A 23818-nucleotide genomic window follows, 5' to 3' on the forward strand; every position below is an offset into this window, starting at 1 on the left:
TCAACATAAAGGGACAAAAAAAGATCACAAGAGGGCATTTTTAAGAAGTCTGTATTACAAAATCGTTTTTTGAAAGAAAGAGGGGTTATAAGTATGTCATACTTCCAGCAAGTGATTCGTGACACCCATGTGTGCCGTTTGCCAAATTGGCAGCTTTTATCATGAGTGCGCCATGCTAGCTGCGCTTCCTGTTGGGCTGTCGTACATTTCACTCACTGGGGACATACGTTGGTGTCGGCGTTGTACGAGGCTCCTGCAGCTCACTGACTGGAAGATGGGCATACTGACTTCCTACAGCTCACATCACCGGAAGAACCGGTAAGGTGCATAATGTTGGATACGCCGAGTGAGCAGCCGCTGTGCATCCACGGAAGTTAGGAGAACCATAGTGTATAGCTGGAGGAGTTTCCCGCCGCAGGAGGAGCTGCTGCCAAAGCCAGGCAATGTACACAATATATTTAAAAACTTTACCCGGCATTGCACTCGCAAACAGATAATGCATGTTTGGTAATGGCAGCTCACTTTTGTTATGTTTTATCTTGTGACTAATTTGAATGCTTGGCTAACTCTCTTTGACCAGGGATGCTCTTGTGCATATAGTATGAAAAGATTCCAATTAGAGCAGACAATTTACATGACGAGCTTAGCAGGAACCAGAGCCCAAGGGGCTTGATAAACACCAGGTGATGAGATTGTAGCACAAAAGCCCAAATGAAACACTAGCCATTGCTGAGAAAAATATGGAAAAAGGACTAAAATTGGAGAGCTGCGGCGTTAGATAAGATTCCCTGTGCAAATGATGGGAGAAAACCTTCCTCCCTCAAACAAGCAAGCACAAATAAAATCCTTCCTCTCCCGCATATCCTGCTTCCTTATGTTTTTCAACCACTCTGGCTCCATCCTGTCTTTTCTCGCTGCTTTGCTGCCCAAGAGGAGCTGATCCATGGATTCCTGGACCGGCTGTCATGTTGAAACTTTAATTACAGCTAAATTTCACACACAGAAGCTTCATCTTTGGATGAAGGAACATTAAGAGCAAAGCCTTCAGATCAGATTAGGATGAATTATGCACGGCGCACAGAAGTTCTGAGGGAGGAAATTACTTGAATGACTTCAACTCAACATGTTAGCATTGCATTCACTCCTTGCTGTGAACTGTCAGTCTGTGGTCTGCAGACAAAAATATAGTTATAGAAGTTTAGAGTAGAAGTATAGAAGTTTCTCTTCTTCTTTTCACACAAGGCATAGGAAGAATGTGGGGCTTTTTAAAGATGCGCCAAATCCCTCCTCCGAATGCACAATTGCTTACTCATCTCAACCCTCTGAAAGGAAAAATGCCTCACCCATAAAAACGGTTTCTCACCCCAAATTCCCTCGTCACACCTCAAGGACACATCCAGTTAACATACTCCTAAACTAAGACACAGCAAACACACAAAAAATGTTAGCACAGAAGGAAACTCATTCTCCCTGACACACAAAAAGACATCGGAATAAATCCATTTAGGATTAATAATTCACATTTCTTAAAACACTTTAATTCTCCACAGAAAACCGAGATGCAATTTTCCTTCTCTGCATTGACGGCGAACGTTTTAAGCAACCGGGCGCTTGGAAAGCTTGGAAATTATAAACCAGTCTGTGACAAAAATGGGACAGTGAGAACTCGAGTCGACGAGAAGGGCAGGGAACAAAGACAAGTAAAATGTTAAATAATGACACACTGGGCTCTAGTTTTCATAGACCAATCGTGGGCGCGGTGTATCTGCCCTGTGATCATGCAGTCTGGCGCAGTGTGGCGCACCCACGCCTATGTCCCTCCCACTGGCGCAAGAGGTAGGAAAGAAGGCATGAGCGGGTTTCACACAGCCAAGTGTAATCTTAACCAATCAAATGAATGCCTCTCATTGCCGCAGGGCCCACCTTTATTATGTATTCCTGTGTCATAAATAGTACTACCTCTAGTACGAAATTAAGTGACAATTACATTAAACACAGCAGCAGGCTAATGCAGGCATCATACTCTACCTGCATCCCTGCTCTGTCATCACCAAATAGGAGAACCTTTGATGGTATATTCTCTCCCCGTATCTTCTCATCATCCTCCTTATTTTGAAGTACTCTTTTTCATTTCAAATCTTCAAATCTCTCTTTCTTTCTTTCTTTCTTCTTCTTTTTCTTCTTCTCTTTGAGTGAGATCCATGCCATGACAGAAGCCGAATATATTATGCTGGTTCAGACGGTTACATTAAATAGTGGTTGCTGTGATTATTTATTGCATTGGAATGTGCCTGACACTCTGAAAAACCTGGCTGTGAGGTTTTTGTTGACTGTGTGTCTGTCAGCCAAATTACCACTGCTCTGAGTGTACTTCCCATACGCCGAGAATAGTCCAGTTCAGAGTTGGTGAGCTTTCAGCGCACCGTTTTATCACAAAAGTTTCACTGCGCCAAGGTGAAAATGTGGACACCTCCCCCCAATCTACTAGATGACCAAATTGGCTGTGCTGGACAAATTTCCCACTGGATGTGCCACGCTGCGCCACCTTACGCTACCTCATGAAAATAAAGCGCAGTATCATTACATTTTTTTCATCATCTCATGTTACAGCAAAACCAATGTGACTTAATAATGACAGGAGTTCTCCAAGGCTCAGTACTTTGACTCCTGTTATTACAACACGGTTACATTTCTATCAATTTGCCCAATATTTAATACTCCAATGCCCCAATTCCATGAATTAGTCTCCTATCCTTGCTGGGTGTATGGTCCACAAAGGTGAATAAACAACCTGTCTCCAATAAGCAGAACAAACTGGCAACAACTGCTGTGGCTAACGGCAATGTCTTCATGTACTTTATCTTAACTCCCACATATACTGTGGTAGCATCTGCATGTGTATTGTGAACAATTAGCATCCAGCAGCTTTAGCCTCGGGATGTGCTTTTTGTGCAACACTCATGTGTATTACACTTGGGGAACTGTTGTTTACAATGACCTCCATCAGCAGTATTAATGCTGGATGGGCTTTGCTCCTGACCGCTCTTTCAACATTGGTTCTGTTCCTGTACAGCATATATAACAAGACACTTGTTAATAAATGGCCATGTGATTAAAGCGCTGCTAAAACTGAACACCATCTGAAAAGCAAATACTCACAAGATATCACTTTTTAACTCACATGTTTCTTATCAGCACCACTGGGTTTTGGTATTACACTGTAGTGGACTTCTTCTGGAAGCCCGGAGCACTGAGAGAGTCACACAGCTAGCCTGCTCCTCGCACAAAAGAGTGACTTAGCCAATGAAATAAGCGCCACTGCAACACACCAACTCAAAGCTGATGAGGAGTTGTAAGAAAAGACACACTAGAACAGGGGTGTCAAACATACGGCCCGCGGGCCGGAACCGGCCCCCAAGGAGGTTCGATCAGGCCCGCAGGATAATTTGAAAGTGGAAAAAATGCATAAAAGACATGGAATTAATATTTTTAATTCGCTGCAATTCATGGATTATCCACTAAGGGGCACACTCTTTCCATCAGAGCAGAAGACAAGCCGCATCACTGAGACAGACTGAAAACAGCAGACGGTATCAATGCGCCATCTGCTGCTTGTTAATACCTTGGTCACCCTCATTAGCCAAAATGTCGTGAATATCAATAAAACAAAAATGCGTTCAAGGCTCACAAACAAGCACTTAAATGACATTCTGAAAGTGACAGCTAGTCAGGACATGATACCTGGTGTTGATGCACTTGTACAGGCCAAAAGATGCCAAGTTTCAGGAACAAATACAAGTCCAGACTAGACTAACACCTTTAAAATGCTGCCTTAGATACTGTTTGCATTGAAAGAATACAGCTCTGTGAAGATGAATCCTTACTGTGGTGATTTAAAAAATGTTCACTTTAATGTTAGTCAGCAGCTTCAAAACAAAAGTTATGTGATGGAATTCTACTGTTCATACAACTCCATAAATGTTCAGTATATATTGTATGTGTATGTATGTTTCATGTATGAAGTTTACAGATTTACAGGACAGGCGAACACTTTCATCATTACACATTTAAAATCACTCTCCTTAGTTTGTAAGGTGTACGCAGGGATTACATTTAGATTTTATATGCGTATGTGTAAGTGGTTTAAAAATCCTTTTCTTTAAAAGTCTCATTTAATCTGAAAGTGCATTACTATATTTTTCAGTACCAATTAAAGTTTTGTGCCTTTGTACAATCAGTGGGATCAGTTGCAATGCATATTTGTGAATGATAAAAGTAAATTGCACATTTGTCTAAGGAAATATGAGGTGTTTCATAAAATGTTTTGTAAAAGGATAGTTCATTAAATTTCAATATTTTCCTAATGTTCTTGTGCTTCTTTACACCAAAACAAAGGAAAGACATGATATTTTGGTTATTTATAGCAGAGTATGGTATCATTTTAATGGTCCGGCCCACTTGACATCTCCCTAGGCCGTATGTGGCCCACGATGCGAAATGAGTTTGACACCCCTGCACTAGAAGAAAGTCTGGTCTCCAGACCACGTTATTTAAAGGGGGCCTATTCTGCTCATTTTTCAGCCCTTTGTATTGAGTTGTGTTCTCCTGTAGCACAGCTACGCATAGTAATCCACACAGAAAGATTTATAGATCTTGCAGAATCTGTACCCATTCCTGCTGTATTTCCCTGGTCTGTTTTAATTTATTCCACCCACGGCCAGCCTCCAGGAATGCCCACTCCGCTGTGATTGGTCACACTCCCAAGCGTTCCCGAAGACTTCAGGACTACTGCTGAACCCCACTGTCTAATTTGCCGGGATAGGAGTTGATAATAATTTTAATCAAACTTTGGAGTGCAACAACAGTTTGGCGGATAGTCTAGCTTTGCTAAAACAGTCCAATCTATTTCTCTTGACCTGTAATCTGCAACTCCAACCACTTCCGGTCACCTCTTTAGGTAACAGTGATGGGAATAACGGCGTTTAAAATAACGTTACTAATGCCGTTACTTTTGTCACCGGTAATCTAACTAATTACTTTTACTGTCAGCATAACGCCGTTACCATTTTTGACACCCTGTTACTGCATGTTCCTGAAGCCGCCTAAAAATATATCACAGACTTCATAACTAATCTGCAGCGCAGTGAGAGTGTGAGAGTGTTGCAAGGGAGGCGGTGAGATTACCAAATAAGCAATGAGGATTGGCTCAGGTTTTAGCAAAATTTCATCTTCAGCCAATCAGAGAACTTGAGTGGGCGGGTGTTTAGAGCACATAAGCAATGAGGACTGGCTAAGGTTCAGTCAGATTGCGTTTTCAGTCAATCAGAGAACTTGTTTAGAGCACATCCAAAGTGCGGTACAGCGACAGATGGCGAGTGAGGAGGACTCTAGCGAGAAGACAGCGTTTGCCAAATGGAAGTACAGACACTACTTTAACCTCGTTGATGTCAAAGGTAAAATGTGCATTATGTCCCCCCCAAAATGACTTTGTCCACGTCTTGTGTGAGCAACTCAAACCCACAGAAACACCTGTCGACTGCAACAAATGCAAACCTATGTAATGTTACCGTGTGTGGGGGGTGGGGGGTTGGAGGATGACAATATTATGTTGCAGAGCCGGCAATAGCTGAACAGTGGCACTGATTCTCACATAATCTGAATGGGTTCAGATTAATTCAATTCATTCAAGTTCTTTATTTACAAATACGTTGTGTTCATTTCAATTTCAAAAATGAACGTGTTTAAAGAACACGTTTACGACATTGGTTCTTTTGCTGCTGAGTTGTTACTAGTTAATACATGACCAGAACCTCAGTATGCGCAGATCATGTGATTGCCAAAGCAGTGAGATCCATTCATACTGAAGCTCTGTAAATAACACATTTTTTAATGTGTTGTATAAAAAAGTGTTCCCCCCTCCTGATTTCTTGTTTTCAGTGTCTACCGTATTATGGAGTCATGAACACTGACCTTAACTGAGGTAAGTGAGGCCTGCAGTTCTTCTGACGGTGTGGTGTCTTTTGTGACCTCTTGGATAAGTCGTTGATGTGTTTGACATTTTTTTCTCCCATAGTACTAACAAAATAATAATTTACAAACTAAATTTTGTGTGTAGTCACTGATTAATAAATATGTACATTTGTTTGATGATCTGAAACAACAAAAAAATACGAAACATTTCTACACGCCACTGTATGTGTCATCCATCTTAAGACTGGAACACATTTTTCTGAGCCTTCCTCCTACATAATAGAGATATAAATGACAGCGCAATCACACGCATCATACAGATCATAGCACATGACCCGGGGAACACCCTCAATCCGTTTTTCACACAAGGAGAACAGATAGAGAGCTTAAAAGAGGAGAGAGGACTTGTCCTCTATGCCACACAGCCATTAAGCCATAACAACCCACTGAATACTTCTTTCTCTTTGGGCTTTTCCCTTCAGAGGTCGCCACAGCAAATCAATCTCCTCCATCCAACCCTGTCTTCTGCATCTGTCTCTCTCACACCAACTACCCTCATGTCCTCCTTCACTACATCCATAAACCTCCTCTTTGGTCTTCCTCTACGCCTCCTACCTGGCAGCATCCTTCTACCAATATATTCAGATATTTTTTAATATATCGCTCTTCATTCCTCCCCTTCCCAGGGCAAACCTCCACACTTCTGGCATCTCCTCAACTTGTTCCCTACTCTCTCACCACTAAGATCCTATTGAACAACCCCGTCAGGAACACTCCTACACTCCTAGACACTTCCATACCTCCACAGGTATACCAAAAACATCCCACTGAGTACATATTTGTATTGACGTGTAAATGTGTCCTCCCCTTGAGACATAGAATGACAGGACGTCATGTGGACATCATTTCCAAAATATATCAAACTACTGCTTACCTGGTGGAACTCCCTCTGGTGCTGCACAGCCCCCACATCCCCCCCTATTGGCAGCTGCTCGGACAGCTCTTCGTCCTTAGCTGTCAGCCATTCGATGATCTCCTGCAGCGAGAGCTGCAGTTTCCCACTGTTGTCCGATATGGCCTCCAGACGCACCCTGGCAACACACCAGCACTCGGTTACTCCTTCATTCTATGGTCATTGTGCTGCTTGGCTTCATTAACACGCCCACAATAATACACTCATTCATTCATTTTCTACCGCTTATCCTCACCAGGGTCACGGGGGTGCTGGAGCCTATCCCAGCTGTCTTTGGGCGAGAGGCGGGGTACACCCTGGACTGGTCACAATAATATATAAACATTTAAAAAACAACAGTTGAACAATTTTGGAGTTAACGTTTGTGTTGGGAATTCGTTTTTTGTTTTCTGTGAAGCAGAAGAAGCAGAATGCTGTCATTGATCCTGAATTCATGCATTTATTATTGTTTCATTTTTACCATCATACACAGTCCAGCCTATACCTCTTGCCCGAAGTCAGCTGGGGTAGGCTCCAGCATACCCACAACCCCAGTGACGATAAGCGGCATAAAAGATGGACGGATGGATGAGTAAAGCATCGTAACTGATCTAATTCATCCTGAATTAATTCCTCTGTGATTGCTTCATGAAACCCCAGTGTTTGATATGATTCGAATTCATTCATGTCACGATGTGGGCGTCACCCCCTCGTGACAGCTTTTTTAGTTCCTTCTTTGCTGCTGTTCCGGTGTCCATGCCCTTATTTTATAACCACTTCCTTTCTTATTCCCTTCCGTTTTCTCTATCCCAGCTCATTTCACAAACCTGCTGTTAATTTCACTCCCTATTTAGTTCAGATGTGCTCTTTCTGTTTCTGCTCATTGTGTTTGGTTTGTCTTTTGCTTGCTATTTGCTGTCTGCATTGCCAGTACCATTACATTTCTTTTACCTGCATTTTGGTCCTGCTCTCTGCATCCTGGGGTCGCACCGTAAAGCAATCAAGCCGGAACGTGACAATTCAGGTACGTATTATTGTTTCATGAAAAGCATCATATCTCATATCATTTATCCTGAATTCATTCCTCTATTATTGCTTACTGAAAACCACAATTGATCTTCAGTTCATTCATTCATTTTCTACAGCTTATCCTCGCGGGGGTCGCGGGGGTGCTGGAGCCTATCCCAGCTGTCTTGGGGCGAGAGACGGGGTACACCCTTGACTGGTCGCCATTGATTATTTTTTAATACAAGTCACATGGAAGTCTGACAAGGAAATACAAGTAAAAGTAGAAAAACAACAAAATAATCCCATTTCCAAGATTTCTGCAAAGTGACAAAGATGTCGATAGCTATTTTTACAAACTAGTGAAACTTCATAGGATAGTCACAGGTTTTTGTTCTTTTGTTAGCTAAACTAGTTAGTAGCTACAGGCCGGTTAATCACAGATTTATGATCTGAACTGAGAAACATTTTCATTCTTGCCAGCAAACAAGAAAAATAAAACACAAATGTTTGTATTGTCATTCTTGATCACTGTCACACAGCACGCCATTGTGGCGCAGCTGCTATTAAAAGGAGGTTGGCATTGTGAAAACACCAACGCACTTGAATACTGTTATTTCTGTTTGGATGGAAGTGAGTCACAGAATGATACGAGGCAGCATTAGGTGAAGTCATTATTATCCGCTAAATGACCATCTCACAGATTTACAACACATATGGTTAGCATATCATTTCCAGATCTGAGGACAAATCCGGAGAGGAGGCGTCCTCACTTCCATGCATTTCCTAACAACTTCAGTTTGCATTAGCAGTGTCAGGCAATTTTCTGCAAAGTGAATTTGGCACACATGAGAGTTACATCACTGATGCCAGCAGGAGGGAAGCACACGGGGGGAAGAGACAGTAAATATGAAAACATTAGAATTAATTGATTGGATAATTAAGTGCAGTGGCAACGAGATAATAGTGCTTGGTTTTGATTGACAGTGACAGGGAGGCATTGTTTTTAGCAATATAGTTTTTATTGTGGTGTAGTGCTGTACTGAATCATAACTACAGAAAGTGAGTTTCAATTGGTGGTCAACTGATTAATCAATTATTATTTTACCATCATATTTGGCAGTACAAAATACCAAAAAAGTGTATTATCTTTAATTGATAAACAATGTATTTACGACTGTTTTAATTAAATGTGCTTTAACAAACTGACATTATGTTGTTCTTCAGACCGCAGACTATTTGACTCTGGGCAACACTGCCTCTGCTGGTTACAGCCAAGTAGTGCACTAAACTCCACAGTAGAAGAGATCATGTTTCATGCAGTTTTAAGCCGAAAAAAATGGCCACAAAGTGGATTTCATAAGACATTCATTCAATCATTTTCTGCCGCTTTTCCTCACGAGGGTCGCGGGGGTGCTGGAGCCTATCCCAGCCGTCTTTGGGCGAGAGGCGGGGTACACCCTGGACTGGTGGCCAGCCAAACAACCATTCACACTCACATTCATACCTATGGACAATTTGGAGTGGCCAATTAACCTAGCATGTTTTTGGAATGTGGGAGGAAACCGGAGTACCCGGAGAAAACCCACGCATGCACGGGGAGAATGCAAACTCCACATAGAGATGCCCGAGGGTGGAATCAAACTTGGGTCTAAACTAGCTGTGAGGTCTGCGCGCTAACCACACGACCGCCGTGCAGCCCCTTTCATAAGACAATATGACAAAATAGTCTCAGCAAAAAAACAAGGAATTACTATTTTAATAATAACATTTCACTCACACAACACTCAATAATTACTGACCCTGAAGGAAGATTTGTCATGATGAATTTAATAATTAACACAGTTTACTTTTGCCAATATTTATGGACCAAACATCGATGACCCAATGTTCTTTCATACTTTTGCAATATGACATAACAAACAATACATTAGCCAGAGACTTCAATGCAGTTATCAACTCCACACTGGACCATTCAAACACTTCTGGTAACATAAAACATACACAGTCATCAATAATAATGATCAATAATTCCACAGTAAATGCAGCGTTATGGCCTTAGCTGGAGAATGAAGAACCGCACTATCACTAACTTTCATCTTTTACTCACAGCCCCAAGCGTGTCGTGTGTGTTTAGAACGTGTCCGTGGTGAAGGCGAGCTGAGTGCGAGATGAACTGTTTCTCCTGTCTTTTTAACTCACAACCTGCACGTTGTTAGTGCGCACTATGAAACGCTCGCTGACATTAAGGCAGCGAAACACAACGCGGTGTAAACACTCAACCAGCTTGAGTCACACACAAGCGCACTAGCATAGTACTCGTAGCATAGTACTAGCATAGCATAGTACTCAACTAAACTAATCCCGAGCATCAATGCATGTGAGAGAAGATTTTCCTCTCTCTCAAAATGCCATAATAACCGCAATTTCCAAAACTTGGAAAAAGTCTGAAGATGATGGGGTGGACTAATGTATGCATGCAATAATAACAGATGGCCCGAATGCCTTTTCCCCAAACAAGTCAGAGCTTTTCTGCCTGTCAATCACACATACCAACGACCTGGATAGGTGCAGGTTTCGCAAACAACAATTGGGGAGTCATGATGCTAATTTGAAGATAATGGTGATCAATCAAGCATAGTAGTCAGACTGAAGAATTGTGATATCATTTATGATTTAGCGGTTGCTATTTCACTAATATTGAAAACCAGGTCTTGAAAAAGACCTTGTGTGACTTACACAGTAAATTCAGGGAAGGCTTACCCTGAATTTGCGTATCGTGAACGTGGCATCGGCTTAGCACTTTATGCGCGTAGATTTAAAAAGCTCAATTGACATTAGTGGTGTGAGTGCAGCGTATCTCCCAGCTTAGACAACATAGACGTAGCATTGGGTAAATGTGTTAGCAAAACAAAAGGACACGTGATCATATGTAATAACTTATAACTTATGTTCTTATGTTGTCTTTGTAAAAATGTTTTGAATCATACAAAGATGAATTGTTCGTCATCCACTGGAAGTCTATTTTGTGTAAAACCTAGGGCTGTCAAATGATTACAATTTTTAATTGGATTAATTGTGGTTTTCAAATGTCTCACCATGTCTGACATAGACCCATTTTACTGTATTTTTATTGGAAGAAAGACAAATTATAAGGCAGGATTATGAATATTTGCATGTTTTAACAGCGCCAAAATTTAAATCAAATTAAGAGATGACACGCATGTCTGAAAATCTATTTACCTAACACTGCTTTATTTAATTCTCGCCTGACGTCAGCTGGGATAGGCTCCAGCATACGCAGTCCGAGGTAGGATTCTTGTTCCACTCCATGAGAAAACCACACGAGTAATTTTTTTTTTAAATCGAATAATATTTACCCGGTGCTCAACGACCTTAAAGTTTTACTATATAAGATCATTTTCACGTTCAACGATACAGGGGCTTTGTCGGTGACAAATGCCGCGGCTCTGTTCTCAGGTGCTCTCGTTGGTGGACTATGGACCAAGGACTGTGTGTGGCAACTCTCGTCTAGTGCTCCTTTTCCTCTGTCTAGGATTTGTCTAGTGCTTGGCAGTACTTTTTCAACGTGTTTGCATGTTTCTGGAGTGCGTTCTGATTGAGAAGGAATTCCTCTTTTAATTTATTGAAACTCTTCCCTCCATTGCCCTTATTAATCATGTAAATACCACACATACTTTATGTGCTCATACTCAGTAAATAAACTCGTGAAAACACTCGTGATACGCATTGCGAACGGCCTCGAGCGAACCTCAACATCGTCACCCTGGACGTGGCGGCCTCTTTGGATCGCGTCAAGGTGAGCGACCGTGGCGCACTGTTCGTCCTCACCGAGACAGCCCGTGCCCTCGGGCACGACACAGTTGAGTACAACATCAACAGGACATCGATCCAAAGCCAGCGCCGTCGTCACCGCGAGCAACTGGCCTCCGCCCTCAAGGAGAAGCTGCGAGTAGAAGGCCCCTTGGTAGTCCACTGGGACGGGAAGCTGATGCCGGATCTCACCAGCAACGCCCACGTCGACCGCCTGCCCATCCTCGTGTCTGGGGGAGGGGAGGTTCAGCTGCTGCAGGTGGCGAAGCTTCCCAGTGGAAGAGGGGCGAATGCAGCGAAGGCCGTCGTGGAGGCGTTGGAGAAGTGGAGCGTCGCTGACCGGGTCGTGGGGATGTCCTTTGACACCACCGCCGCCAACACGGGTCGCCACACCGGGGCGTGTACCCTGATTGAGCGGCAGCTGAAGAGCGACCTCCTCTACCTCGCCTGCCGGCATCACATTCTCGAGCTCGTGATCGAGGCGGTCTTCACGTCGGTGATGGGGCCAACTACAGGGCCTGCTGTCCTGCTGTTCAAGCGTTTCCAGGAGAGGTGGCCCTTCATCAACCAAGGCGAGTTCCAGCCGATCGAGGATGGAGCAGGAGAGGTCGACATCGAGTGGTTCCTTCAGGCCCTGAAAGAGCGGACAGACCTTCGGGACGACTACCGGGAACTTCTGGAACTAACCGTCATCTTTCTCGGCGGCGTACCTCCCCGCGGAATCCGCTTCCGTGCTCCTGGCCCCATGCACCACGCTCGGTGGATGAGCAAGGTGCTGTACTCGCTCAAGGTGTGGCTGTTCAGGGGACAGTTCAAACTGACGCCGAAGGAGGAGCGCGGACTGTTGAGGGTGGCCATGTTCTCCGCCCGCCTCTACAGCAAAGCCTGGACGCAAGCCCCACTTGCTGTTGCGGCTCCACTCAACGATCTTCAGCTGCTTCAGGGTACGAGGACGCGGAGGTCTCCAAGGCCGCGACAAACAAGCTCCTCGGCCACCTCTGGTACCTCTCGGAAGAGCTGGTAGCCCTGGCGTTCTTCAACGACCGGGTTTCATCAGAAACAAAGAAGAAGATGGTAGCGGCGATTGAGGAGAAGGATGGCAACGACACAGCCCAGAAGCGAGTGACCATTCCCGCTTCAGCGATCAGCGGCTGCAGCCTTGAGGACTTCGTGACCTCCAATACATCCTCGTTCTTCGACAAGATGTCCATCGACAAGGGATTCCTGGCGTTGGAACCGGCAGACTGGAAGAAGGATGAGGCGTACGGCAAGGCGTGCAAAGCGCTGGGGAAGCTGTCGGTCACCAATGACCACGCGGAACGAGGCGTCGCCCTGATTCAGGAATATAACCGGCTCCTGACGAAGGACGAAGAACAACTGCAGTTCCTCGTCCAGGTCGTCGCGGACCATCGGCGCCAGTTCCCGGACACCAGGAAGGGAACGCTTGCACGGACCGGGCGACAATGAGTGGCTAGCAGCCACATAACCCCCGCCAGGAGAGGAAAGCGGCTAATACTCCCACGAGAGCAACGTGGGAGGGGGACCCGGAGTGCTTGTGACTAGCGTTCGCTGAGTAAAATTTCAGAGTCGTTGAGCACCGGTTAAATATATTCCGATTTCAACGAAACTTTGCAGAGCACGTTTCTGGGTCAAAAGGAACAAGAATCCGGGTTTGGAGCATAGACATTATTCGTTTGAAATTTCACCCCCTTACAGAGGGCCACCCTAACGCGCATGGTTTCGGCGATGTATTTTTCCGCCGCATGATTTACAGACAGGCATCCGCCGGGCGTCCGCAGTCGCGGTACCCACCGCCACTAGTGAATCATACAGTATATATAATCATATATAACAAGGGTATATTTTCAACTTTTAATTAGCCTCTAACAGTTAAACTTAGTTGAAATATTGTCACCTGCTTTCAAATAGGAAATATGAACGCCAAGTGCATGCAATATACGTGCTTGAGCATATTGTGGCGCTCAAGGGTCTTTTCAAGCAGAGGACAGCTTTTACTTGTAAAGTAAAAGTAAAAGCTTGCTTTTTACACCACACACAGCCCACCACATTTCATTGGGTGATCGCTGGGCATAACAGTTTAAGTCATGGTGTGACAACAAGAAATCCCCAAAACATCACATACCAACGCGACAGACGAATAAAAGCACTCTCACTAGTTGAGCAGACCAAGAATGAACAACTATGCAACTTTAACTACAAACTGACCAACTATTTACATCGACGATGCCGCAAAGCACCCTAGGAACCAGGAAGTGCTCCCAGCGACGCGACAATATAGTTTAGTTTGTGGGTCTGAAAAACAGGAATGCTGCTAGAGGTGTGGGGGGATCTCACTGCGGAGGAGCAGTCATCACATGGATGCTAGATAAAACTTAAACTATGACTGAAATGTTTTGTACATGGTTGAATATTTATTCCTTTTAAAGTTGATAATGCCGTTTAAATGTGTGTTTAAGAAAGCTGAATCCTACTGTGTTCAGTGTTTACATTTCAATAAATATTTGTTTTAACTTGAGACTTGCAATATTTGTTATCATTGTCATTTTTTCATGTAAATTGAGGCAGCAAAAGCAATGTTGGCCACAAATATCCGCCCAAGAAAAATCGGCCATCGGCTAAGTGTGATGGAAAAAAGATCGGTATGGGCATAGGCCTGAAAAAAACTATATCGGTCGAGCCCTAGTCCTGATGAATGTGAAGGGCTACCAGTTTGACCAGTTACACACTTCTCAATAGCCAACTTGCCTTTAACTACGTACGTATATGTTATTGTGAATAATTAATGATATCCATCATGGCAACTGCAATGCTTATAAAGCTAGCAGTTAGTAACATAAACACAAATGCACAGCAACATCTCAGTTATAAGCACTACACTAAACACACTGAAATAGCGTGCTAACAACATCATGAATTAGTGGCAATGGCTAACTTAGCTCAGCAGTTAGCGGTCAGCTCGGCGGCTGAATCCCAACGCAGTCCAATCGGACGGTGCAAACAGCGTCGAGCATTGACGGAATGACAAATAAACAGGTTACTCACGTTTATAAGCGCACACTGTTAGTTGAACATCAAATGTCATCAAACTCCCTGGTGCATTCAGGTGCCCATCAAGTGGCGTAAATGGGAGCTGCGTTTAATCATGTTCACTTAAAGCAGCAAAAGAGAATGGAAACAAGAACCAGTCTTTTATACAAATGTTTAAAGTATTTTAAAGTATTCCAGCTTACATTTAATTGTACGACGGAAAAAATGAGATGCAGCTCGCCCATTGTGATGTTCGGGGTGTCCATGAAAACATTTCACGATCTGTCTGATGTTGCGACGACGAATGGACGAGAGAGATGTCTGTTTCATAGTTGGGATACGTAAATGATGTTTGAATTGTACTGCTGTTGATGTGTAAGCTCAGAATAACGTTATAAAAAAGCAACAGAGTCTGTGTGACTGTGTCTGTCATCATTACAGAGAGGAGTGGCTTGCCATGATGCGCATGTGTTAATTACGCTAAAACATGTTACGTAGGTAATGAAATCAATGGGTTACCGCCATTAACGTGTTATTTTTGACAGCCCAAGTATAAACACAATATGCGTTAGGTGGACGTGAGATGCGTGTGTGTTGGCTGGTGTGAATTGCCAGCCAGGTTGATTCAAATAAAAGCAATTTGAAAGTGTATGATGTGCTGCTTCGCTAACGCGATGTGACAAGTCTGGTGTGAATTCGGGGATACATTTGGGTCCATACACTACAACCCTACAACAGACACTTTGATTGACGATTGTCTGAAATCGGGTGTGTTAGATGTTTTCTTGAAGCAAGGGGTGGATGCCAGGAATCAAACATGGAGCCATTCGGTCACAAACAATCCATCGCCAACACAAACTGATTCGAATTTGGTTGCGCACTAAATTATACTGTAGATCGGAACAGATGACAGCCAAATAATGCCCAACCGGGGTTCCAACACCTTTGACAGGATCCTGCCCAAAATGTAACTGCTTATTTCTTCATTCATGGCTCAGCTATGTTGTACTCATCAGTTAAAAAGTATTTGCATCATACTGCTCACAAACTACTCAGTTTGTCTGAATGGAGAGAAGTTCCTGAGTTGAGTAAGAACAAGGCCGGGCGTTTGAGCGGTTGAAGTAAGGTGTCATGTTCAAACTCCTGTGACACTTGTAAAACACAACAAAATTCAAAGTTACTCGCAGCGAGGAGAGTGAAACCACATACCCAGTGACATGCCGCTCCACTCTGAATATGCAGTTCACACTCCTCTCTTTTTATTCTCTTTTCGGGGGTCCCTACTACATGGTCGTGCAACTCTAAGGGGGGGTGCAGTTGCACGAGCTGTATTTGTTTGCCTATGTGTGTGTATATGTGAGAGTAATTACTTTTATTGTTTTATGAGTTCTTATCTTGACACATTCTTGCAGGATTAACATGAACATCAGCAGGGTTGCTGTTGGGGCATCCAGGCACCTCCAGGACCTGGGGGTTGCTGGGGTCGCTGATCAGGGTTCAAACCTTCCTTCTTCAGCACATTCAAACACTTTCTACTGTCTAAGCAAATGGATATAAGGGTGATAACTAACACTATATTCATTCTATCTACATTTTATTCTAACATAAGGTCATCCATCAGAAGACATCCCTGACAGCAAACCACCTACACATCACACATTAATACAGAAATGTGTACAAAAGGAAAGAACACACACATAAATAAATACCCATTTATGTCAGACCGGCTGACTCGACAGAACCAAAGCTAAAAATTGCCGTTGCTTGCACGTTTACTTGTGACTTTTCACCAGAGACAGAAGAGAATATGCAACAATAAAAGGATTGTTGAAAGTTTGGCAGTTTGTTGACATTGTCAATTCCAGGATCACATAGGATGTAGAAAAGCCTATTGTAACCTTAATCGGTGTGGATCAACCCCTCGCCTCCTCTCTCTCTCTCCTCACTTTTTCTTTTTTCTGATGTAGAATGTTCATTTATCAGTTTTATTTATCTATTTTCGATCTTTTATTTATTCTATATATGTTCTCCAGCATAAACTCCGACCCTTGTGAGGATTAAGCGGCATAGAAAATGCATTGATAGCATACTCGACAAAAATATCAATGCAACCCTTTTTTTGCTCCCATTGATCATAAGCTGAACTCAAACATCTGAAATGTTTTGCTGGTACACAAAAGGCCTCTCTCGGCCAAATATTTTTCCCAAATCTTTATTAGTGTCATTCATAATTCATAATCCATCCATCTCACAGGTGTTGCATATCAACATTCTTGCATAGGTGTGGCTTAGGCTGGCTACAATATAAGGCCTCTTCAAAATGTGCAGTTAAACTGTACTGAAATTGGCCCCATGGTCCGAAAACCAGTCAGTATCTGGTGTGACCACCATTTCTCAAATACTGTATATGCAGATTCAGAGAAATAATTGGTGAGTACGCTGGCTATGCATGAACTGGTATGTTTTCAGTTCCCAGGAATTGTGTACAGATCCTTGCAACATGAAGAAGATTTACCCTCTATTCACATAATGGTATGATCCTGTATACTCAAGTGTGGTTGGTTGACCACATGGCGTGCCCATTAAAACAAAGTTCTGCCCCTGTTCTCCAGTGAGGAGAGCTGAGAGTAAACACTAATCTTTTCATTTGAGTCACTCCAACGCCTTGGCTCTTAGAGGCAGCTCTTTTGCACTTCTGGCACACCACAAGTCAACGTAAGCGGCCACTTTGTAGTAATAATAAGAACACATGTAACAGGCCTTGATAAGATGGTCGACATACACTAGACAGGTTGTCAACATAAACAGGATACACTGAAATAGCCTTTTTTTCCCATCACTGTGTCTCTCCGTATACCCCCCCCCCCCCCCACTAGCATCACATGGTGGCTGGTGGTCCTGAGTGTCTCCTGACCTGCTCTTAGTAACTTTGCTCTCTGGTCTCTTTTCACATCTTTGAGACAAAAGGCATGAACACAACCCAAATATATCACCAATACTGTACTCCATTGTATGTTTATCACTCAGCTCATAAACACGATATTGTTGCTCATTTACAGCGGCGCCGCTGGCCATCTGCTGATTTTATATGCCATAATTCTTCCCTTTTAGCTCTTCTTCAATCTCCACAAGCTCCAAGGGACATATATATATATATATATATATATATATATATTTATATATATACATATTTAAAGGGGGAAATCATTTTGTTTCAACAGGGCACTGAAAATAAAACATTACGGTAAGTTCTTTATTACAGCACTACAATCTATGAGTTTTTACAGTATGGCTCTAAACACGCTAAGCAATGATTGGACTCAGCAAATCATCTTTCATAACAATGGTTCAGCTGTAGTATTCACACTCACATGCAGGGTAATCCAATCACGAGTGGATAGCTTGGGGAGCCCTTTGAACCTTTGTTAGTTCACCACTACTGCATTTACCAACAAACCTTACTCTATTTGCATGTGGGGGGGGCACACAAGAACAACACAAATTGCTTTCTTACAGTCAAACCTGTTCCAAATGATAGCTCCCTTTGATTCCCGTGTTTATGAATCACATAATTCGCCAATGAAAACGGAATTTAATGTTAAACACGAAATCTTGGGGAAAGTCAAATAATATTATATACGTAAGATATGCCTTTATTCATCCCTCAGTGGGGAAATTTGTATGTATATATATATATATATATATATATATATATATATATATATATATATATATATATATATATATATATATATATATATATATATGGATGTCCTTACAAACGGGGAACCACCCTCTCCAAAATTAAACATGTCACAATGGCGGATAAAAAAATCTGGAAAGTTTTCTCTTAAGAAGCGTGAATGCAAGCTAGAGGGATTAGCTTAGTTTAGCAGAGCATACTGGTGTGGCTGTGTGTGCTTTAAATCATTGTCTCTGTTTGCTGTATCTTTAATTGTTGCTAGGCCCTGAACTGAACTAATGAATGATCTTTTACCTTTTTATTAATTGTATTTTTTTTGTCCAGCCATTGGGTCAGATAGTATTATTGATCTTAATGCTTTTACCTGCTCAACAGACTTGCTGTGCCAGGGAAACGAGTAAGCTACACCTTACACTATAAAACAATAAATACATAAAAAACACCCCTGTGCCCACTCAACACTCACACGTAGTGGTGGTGTTTCCCCCCACCCCCGACACCCACACTGTGACTTCCCGGGCGAGGGGGGAAACCCGCACATGAGCAGGCGGGCATGCAGACGAGCAGCAAGACACCCCACCGCGCCAGCCAACACCTGCCAGGCAGCAAATCCCCGGAGTGGAAGGGCCACAGCCCCAAGCCACGGGGGGGCCAAGCACCATAGCCGGGAAGTAGAGACCAGCGGTAGACCAACCGACCCCACTAGGAACTGGGAAGCCCGCCTGCTCTCCCGCCCCCAGAACCACCCACGCACCGTAGAACATCCCCGACAAGCCTGAAGACAGACTGGGATGGGCAAAGACAAGCAAAGCAGCGCAGCAAAGCACAACAATAATAAACGTAATAAACACCCAAACACCCGGCAGGCCCGACCCTGAGGCGCACGCACCCCACAGGCCACCCAGGCCCCACACCAACACACCGCCCGGCCCCCGCAGCAGGCACCACAGCACAGCAACCCCAAGCCGCCGCCGCGGAATTCAGGCCACCAGCAGCACGGGCCCCACTGCCGGGACACTGCTGACCCCCCCGGGCACAGAAGTGCCCGCGACACAAGACAGTCTAAAAGCAGCACCGCCAATCATGCCCCCGGCACAAGACCTAGCAGGACCCCCCAGGAAGGGTAGGCAAACCAGACAAAAACATCCCCACAGCCCAGGCCAACTCGAGCGAGCCGCCGCACCCCAGCAGCCAGTGGGCCAGGAGCAGGACCGGCAGGAGGGTCCCCAGCCTGCCACACTCTTGTATGTGATGACATGGTATTGTGTATATTATGCAATTAATAATAAACAACAGAGGCCTGCTCCAAGGGCTGACCTATGTGTGTGTATGTACCATATGAGTATATGAGCATATGAGTATATGAGCATATGAGTATATGAGTATATGGGTTATGGAGGTCATTCTAAGTGGAGGACAGCTGAGCTATGGTGGGTCCCATGCCTAACCATAACCAACATAACCACCACTTACACTATGTACTATGTCCTGACTAAAATCTGACTAATTCAACCAATTGGTCCTTTGCTACTTAGTGCAATGTTTTATTTTTATGTGAATGTATTATTATAAGCAAAAATACTTGATTAATCAACAAAAATTTCAGTGGAATACTCAATTACTAAAATATTCGATAGCTGCAGCCCTACTTATTTGTGTGAAATCATACTAAATAAAACAAAAATGAAACTGTCAAGCTCTGTTCATATTTTTTTCCAATCCTCGTCAGTGAAAATTGCCTTGATGACATTAATGACATTAATGACAAGTGATGCGAAGAGCGACTTCCCCTGTTTGTCTTGGTCATGGAGCTTGCTTATCATACAGCATTGAAAGACATGTCGTGACACACAAGATCATCTGATATTGCTATAATATTGTTGTAATAAAAGATCCCAGACCTTTCATTTCCGGGATTAGCAGTGTGCAAAGGATCCAGCAGAGATAAGCCCGCAAGGCCAACAGCGCTGCTCATCATTGTCGCTATCTTGTGTGTATTCCTAGGATTTTTTAGCTCTAAATGTGAAACGTTGTCACAACTTTACCAACCTTTGCACGCAGTCAAACGCAAGACAGTTCAAGAGTGGCGCATGCCAATTAGTGCCAGCGCAACCTGACAGTTACCCATCCAGAGTAAACTGTCAAATACCAATCCAACTCCCCAATCAGTCGGAGAGATTACAGGGAAAAGCTTAGTGTTCGCTTCCATGATTAATTAATGTGTAGGAGACTGAAGCACAGTTTGGCTGTTTTAGGAGAGCAGCTCACTGTTGTGTTGCCTCGGGGGCCAAAAGAGGCTTTGAGCACAGCCCCTTTCCCATCTACTTTCCTCCTCCTTTCTCCTTTCTCACTTCACTGAATAAGGTGTGTTGACAATAAAGTGCATCATTAGTCACGAAAAGGGTTCAGCAATACATTTTATCTACCAGTATAGATTCTTCCAATGATGATGACTTGTACCGGCATAAATGATAAAGCAGAGTTGATATCTGCACGCCACAGTGGGTAGATAAGGTGAATCAAATGCCGTCATGGTGAGAAGGAACGTTGGTTGCTGGCGTGAAATCATGTGTGGTACACTTGGTATTGTTATTTACAATTACCTGACCAGCGCTATTAATGCTAGCTGACCTCTTTGTTCATTGTAAGAATTACAAAGGTCATTTGGGCAAAGGTAAAAGGAAGTTATCCACAGTAAAAATGAAAAATAATGAGATACTATGGTGACACTGGAGCGCTGCTGCCTGAATGTGTGTTTAATGGGTCACATAACATTCTGTTGTCACAATCACCTTGTGGAATGATTGTCATAAAAAAGCAAAACAATTTTGTAAGGATTTGTGACATCTTGTGATGGCATTCATGCATCTTTTACAAGTGGTGTCACAAAGAGGTGAAAAGTCCAAACAAAAAGCAAAATGCAGCCTGAATTAAACCTTTGGTGCTCATTCAAGTGAAGTCTCAAGTGACAGATTCAAAAATGTTGGTCAAATTCAAAACTGTATGACATGAGAGGTTCCACTTTAAGAAAAAAACTTTTTTTGCAAGTCTGCCCTTTATCCACAACCCTTACGTGAAACATGAAACACATATTTATTTCCCCTTTCTTTGAATTGTAATGACAGGAAGTTAGTATGAGCTACCTAACAATGCACGTCATTGGGAGGTACCCATTTCAACAATGAGCCCTCTACAAAACCTCTCACTACGTTTTGTTGTTTGATACCAGCGATCCATCAATCGGCCACAGATTGAGTGGGCAGAATTCGGGGATGAGCACCGCCTCTGTACGGATTTGGGAGCATGAAGACACTATGTAGCACTTTTAGTGCATGAGGAACGTTCATTGTGTGCGGTGCTGCGTCGGAATCCAGAAGATGTGTGATGATGTGTGACAACTGAGCACCGCACTTGAAACAAGCATTGTGCACACTGAAATCAGACTGATATTGTATCTCCTCTCTGAGCACAGAAGAGGGAGTCGGCTGCAACTGAGCTGCACCTGCTTTTCCAAGACTAAACTCAGTCACACCTAAACTAGACTCGAGAAAAAAAACGTTGTGACCCCTGATATAGCTCGTAGTACATTTCAACATTTGCACTGCATGTTGGTGATCTGTATTGGTATCGGCCGATTTCACTCCTGGATCATCAGGATCGGTATCGCCAGCATCAAATCCTGATTAGCACATCCCTATTTGATACCCATGCTGTGATAATGGATCAACACAAGTGCACTGATGTAACGTGTAACATGTAATACTTACACTATCTTACCGTAATTTGATGATTTAAACTGTTAACAACATAGCATAGAAACTGCTACAACACATACAATGTCCACTCTCATTGGCATGGCTGTGTCTTTCAGCACGAGTAAAAAATAGCTTGTTGAGTCTTCATACGTATGTCGTCTTCAAATTGAGAGCCAGGTATCCACTCTTTCCACTGTCAGTTACGCTGAGACTAGTGGCTAGCGAGGTGTTGTGTTGCTCCGCCAAATATGGTCTTTCATCTTAGTTGCTACAACAACAATATCGCTGTAGCTAATTTACCGGCCCTTGGACTCCTATATTGTAGACCAGTGGACTGTGGACTCCTATACTGTAGACCAGTGGACTGTGGACTCCTATACTGTAGACCAGTGGACTGTGCACTTATTTTTACTTGCACCCACGGCCCGCTTCCAGGCACACCCACTCTGCTGTGGTTGGTCACACACCCAAGTGCTCAGGAGGATTTCCGGTGTTGTGCGAATAGATGCCGAAACCAACTTTCTAGGAGTTGATAAACGTTATAGGAGTCTATAAAAACAGTAACTTATCTTTTTTAAATGTCCGCTATTGACATCCAGCCATATGTGTTGGATCCGGCAGTAGAGCCTGGACAGTCTCAAGTTTCTCTTTAGCTTTAGCATTTTAGCGTTTTCTACAGCATCGGCGACGTGTAATGTGTTTTGTCATTGCTAACACCGTAAACGGAGAAGGAGAGCCATGGGGACTGCGGGGAAAGCACAGCTTGTGGCAGGGCAGAGAGCATGCGCATGCCCATTTAAGGAAGCCCGGCAATCTGTGACATCACAAATCGCCAGTGTTAGAACACCCTCTGAAACCGAGCGTTCAGAGCGATCCCAAACCTTCTTTCAGGGCTCATTTCCAAACCTCATTATCTGAAACGTTGGCATAGTTTAATAAAACATTCTAACTACATTTACTGGTCAGAAAAGTGGAAAAAAGCACAATAGGCCCCCTTTAATACACAGTGCAAGTCACTGATGTCCATGGATGCTGCTGGTGTTGTTTTAGTTTCTGTTAGGGCTTTACCATCAAAAAAGTCACGTACATTGTGAGCTAGCTCAAACTAACCCGTTTAATATCACAAGAACGGACAGAAAAGGGAAAGAAATATTGTATGTGTATGGGAAAAATAAAAGAAAAATAGTTTTCCTTTAATATGTATTTATCAAAATAAGGCTCTACGATTTCCAGGTTAAGACAATTGCGGTATTAGGCAATAAAAAGAGAATCTAATGTTTATTTCTACTCACAAAAATTGACAGTGTGAATAAAATGCTGTAACCACGAGAAGGAAGGATGGTGTGGAAAATATTTCCCCAGCGGACCACTCATTCATAGTGGCGTGTCCTCACAAACACTAACCAGCCACCTCCTGAAATAAACATGTTGATGTGGCAACCGCACGTCAAGTTGCCGAAATAATGTTGAGACTCCTACTTGTCACCGGGCGTGCCCAGTACCTGAGAAATGGATATAACTGGCTAACTTTTCTAATTGGATGGCAACCTC

General features: G+C 43.3%; 1 protein-coding gene across 6 annotated transcripts in view; it reads right to left on the reverse strand.

Moving 5' to 3' along the window:
* drp2 (dystrophin related protein 2) overlaps positions 1–23818 on the reverse strand; it is a 225584-nt gene that overhangs the window by 83126 nt on the left and 118640 nt on the right. For 5 of the 6 annotated variants that reach the window (XM_058076029.1, XM_058076030.1, XM_058076028.1 and 2 more), the window contains one exon: positions 6905–7061. In XM_058076029.1, coding sequence (XP_057932012.1) covers positions 6905–7061 — 157 coding nt within the window. Of the gene's footprint in view, positions 1–6904; positions 7062–14824; positions 14887–23818 lie in introns of those variants that run through there. The other variant, XM_058076031.1, reaches the window with a different exon arrangement.

The sequence above is a fragment of the Doryrhamphus excisus genome, chromosome 6 (genome assembly GCF_030265055.1).
Source record: "Doryrhamphus excisus isolate RoL2022-K1 chromosome 6, RoL_Dexc_1.0, whole genome shotgun sequence".
Taxonomy (NCBI): Eukaryota; Metazoa; Chordata; class Actinopteri; order Syngnathiformes; family Syngnathidae; genus Doryrhamphus; species Doryrhamphus excisus.